This window comes from Cololabis saira, chromosome 15, assembly GCF_033807715.1.
Source record: "Cololabis saira isolate AMF1-May2022 chromosome 15, fColSai1.1, whole genome shotgun sequence".
Lineage (NCBI taxonomy): Eukaryota > Metazoa > Chordata > Actinopteri > Beloniformes > Belonidae > Cololabis > Cololabis saira.
In genome coordinates this window covers 27,582,891-27,586,070 of record NC_084601.1, presented here as the reverse complement: position 1 = coordinate 27,586,070, position 3,180 = coordinate 27,582,891, and the positions used below count along the sequence as shown (strand labels likewise).

Sequence of the window (3,180 nt, the reverse complement as noted above, 5' to 3'; positions counted from 1 at the left end):
AGATCTGTTTTTGTATTGCTGAAGTTCCTGTCAACACCATTGACTTACATTTGTTCTACTGTGTACAAAATGTCAAGATTCTGACAGAAAAATATTTATTGCAGTACTTGTCACATGCACATACTGTAAGCAATCAAAATGACAGGGTTAAATATGCAGTACAACAAAGGTCAATTCTCAAAGAAAGTACTGTAAATGAAACACAATCAAATGAAACCCTGTAAATATGAAAAAAATAAAAATACAGGAAAATTACGCATTGTCGACACGGGCCTGACGATCAGGCCACATGTTCTCGTCCACGTCCTCCTAGATCTATGCTTGGTGTCAACTTCAAGCTACTGACCTCTTTGATAGGTTGAGGACTACTTGCTTTGTTTTGCAAAGAGAGTTCACACAGGTGCTGATATTTTTTTAGAATTGAGAGAGCAGTTCCAATTGGCTGCTACAAAGTGTCTGCAATGTGTTGCCATGGTAAATCAGTTATGTTTTGTGTCTCTTTGTGAGAAGTGTGTTAACTGTTTTGAAAAGTGTATTACAGTAAAAGTCAAAGAAAATTGTGTGAAAGCAATGAGAAATAGTTAACCGATTCGCCAGAGAGGACTCCTGCTGTGCAAAGAAGGTGTGAGCATTAGATAAAGTTGACCCATGATGTGCAAAATGTGTCAAAGCAATCGAGAAAAACTGTAGTCTTTCTCTGACTCTTGTGCTTGGAGACCAATGAGCTCACCTGCTGCTTTCTATAGTGTAGATACACCTGATTGGTGTGTCTACATTTAAGCAAACAAGTGTTTGCACACCTGATGACTGTGTTGAACCAACTGGTTGGACGGTGTGCTAATTTGACAGTCAGTGCTTTGGTATTGCAAAGAAGTGACTTTATGATAGATTTTTGTGTCTAATGTACGTTTAGTGTGTTTAGTGTTTTGAAAATCACTGTGTGTAGAGTTTTGCAACAAGTGTGAGGTTGACAATGTGCTTATAGTTGTGCAAATATGGGCTGATGTTTTGCTTCTTGAGTGTAAGGTTTTGCTAATAGTGTACTACTTTTAATTTTAGTGTGTAAGCAATCGAAAAAAACTGTAACTTCAGTACACATACAGGTCAGACGCGTTGTCAGGATAGTGTAGATGAGGTATGGTATCCAGCAGGATCTAAATGGAGAGAGTGAATATATCGACTATACTCAAATCACCACACTGACATGCTAAAATGGAAAGAGAACCCATTATGCTTTTAATTTGGCATGCATCTCCATCCATCCATCCATTATCTTTAGCAACTTATTCCTATTCTTACCACAGAGATCCCCTGGAGCCTATCCCAGCTCCCTTCAAGTTTTCATTTGTTTCCTTTTTATTTTTGTCTTATTTTTTCTTAATATGTGTCTCATTATTCCATTTGTCTATGATTACATGTTATTTATGTATCAGAGGAAAAAAATATGCCATGCTCTGAAAGTGCATCTTCTGTTAATGAAATTGTACAGCTTTTATAAAATGACATTTTAATTCCATATCTGTGACCCTTTGGCCCCTTCACACTTTCTCTCTGGTCCTTGTCAAACTGACCATAATTTAATTTCATTTGTTTAATTTTAAGATGACATGTTCCCACTCCATGCATCATGTCCATGTCAGTTTTACACAAGCAAACGTTTCCTTTTCTTTGTTTGTTTTTACAATTCAAACATTCATGTAATGTGGTCTATGACAACATACTCTGAACTGCAGGTTTGTAGTTTTCTTATAAACAAATAACTTTGTTTTACATTTATCCGTACTCACTATTGGCCACATTTATTATTTAGGTCTTTGGGACATATTGAGTGAGTTTTTTCTCCTGATTTATGGTATACCATTTTTATTGTGTTGAACAACATCTACAACAATTTTAATCATTTTCCAACTGCACCATAAATTGGACACTCCACAGACGGGTCATCTCTCTTATGCACAACGTATACGCATTCCTCAGGTTTAAACACTGAGACACAGTCATCAGGGAAGCTTCTTGGAATGGAGAAGCTGCAATCAAACAGAAAGTACAGTTATCAAATTAAAGTCAAAATGGATCCTCTTTCCATTTGAACACTTCCAAGTGGTGATTTGAGTTCTTACCCGGAGCAACATGAGTCACAAGTACAGTCCATACATTCACTGTTTCTCCATTTAGACCCTATTGGATGCCAGGTCTTATCTACGTCATCCTGACAGTGAGTCCGTAGAGGCTGGTCTGGATCTGCAATAGAAGGAAACAGTAAATGACCACAACGTGGTTTTAAACGTTTATAATGAATGTGTGTGTGTGTGTGTGTGTGTGTGTGTGTGTGTGTGTGTGTGTGTGTGTGTGTGTGTGTGTGTGTGTGTGTGTGTGTGTGTGTGTGTGTGTGTGTGTGTGTGTGTGTGTGTGTGTGTGTGTGTGTGTGTGTCGTTTACCATATTTTACTGGCTTTACATAGCAATAAGCATTTGACAGTGGCAGCAGAGCACAGAGCAACAGAACCAGAGCTGAATATTTCTACCAAAGAAAACAATAACAAATAGTTTTTTATATTCAAACACTGCTTACTGAGACCAAAAATGTGTTATGATAATCAATTAGTAAAAACAGGACAACACTCTAAAAAGTCTAAAAATGTGTTTATCGAAAGAAATATTTAATACTATGAATGAATTAACTCAAACAAGTAGACTTGAACTTTGACTCACCATTGTGACAGACTTGCTGGAGTTTACTGATGACAGTCAAATATTATGTTGAACTCTCGTTTGAGCGCTGCTTTATTTATATACCGCATTTGCCGAAACCTTTGGAATCAAACATCCATGGAGATTTTAAGAGGGGGGCACTCAATACACTGAAAGAGGTCAAAACCCCAGAAAAAAGAGGAACATGGTGTACAACAGACATTTGTTTTATTTGTTTTTAAACAATGGTAGTTACATTGTTGTGATAAATATCATGGTTGTAAATCATCTTAATCTGCTTCATTCATGTTTCAGTGTATCATAGTCATTGTGCTAATAAATGATTTACTTCAGTAAAATAATTGCTTCAGCCATCGTGTGGTCGTGATCATGATGCTCGGTTGTTTTTCCACAGCAGCAGTGGTCATTGCCCTGATATGGCGGTTGGTTTGTTTGCACTTAACAACGACGACATGCTTTTTACAGATTT

General features: G+C 37.1%; 1 protein-coding gene across 1 annotated transcript; it reads right to left on the bottom strand.

Annotated features, from left to right (window-relative positions):
• Window positions 1-1,833: 1,833 nt before the first annotated feature.
• LOC133460572 (beta-microseminoprotein A1-like) lies at window positions 1,834-2,770 on the bottom strand. Its single transcript, XM_061741212.1, has 4 exons — window positions 2,712-2,770; window positions 2,439-2,520; window positions 2,121-2,241; window positions 1,834-2,027 (listed from the first exon to the last, which is right to left on the bottom strand). The coding sequence occupies exons 1-4, from the start codon at window positions 2,712-2,714 to the stop codon at window positions 1,898-1,900; spliced, it is 336 nt and encodes a 111-aa protein (XP_061597196.1). The 5' UTR covers window positions 2,715-2,770; the 3' UTR covers window positions 1,834-1,897.
• Window positions 2,771-3,180: the final 410 nt, after the last annotated feature.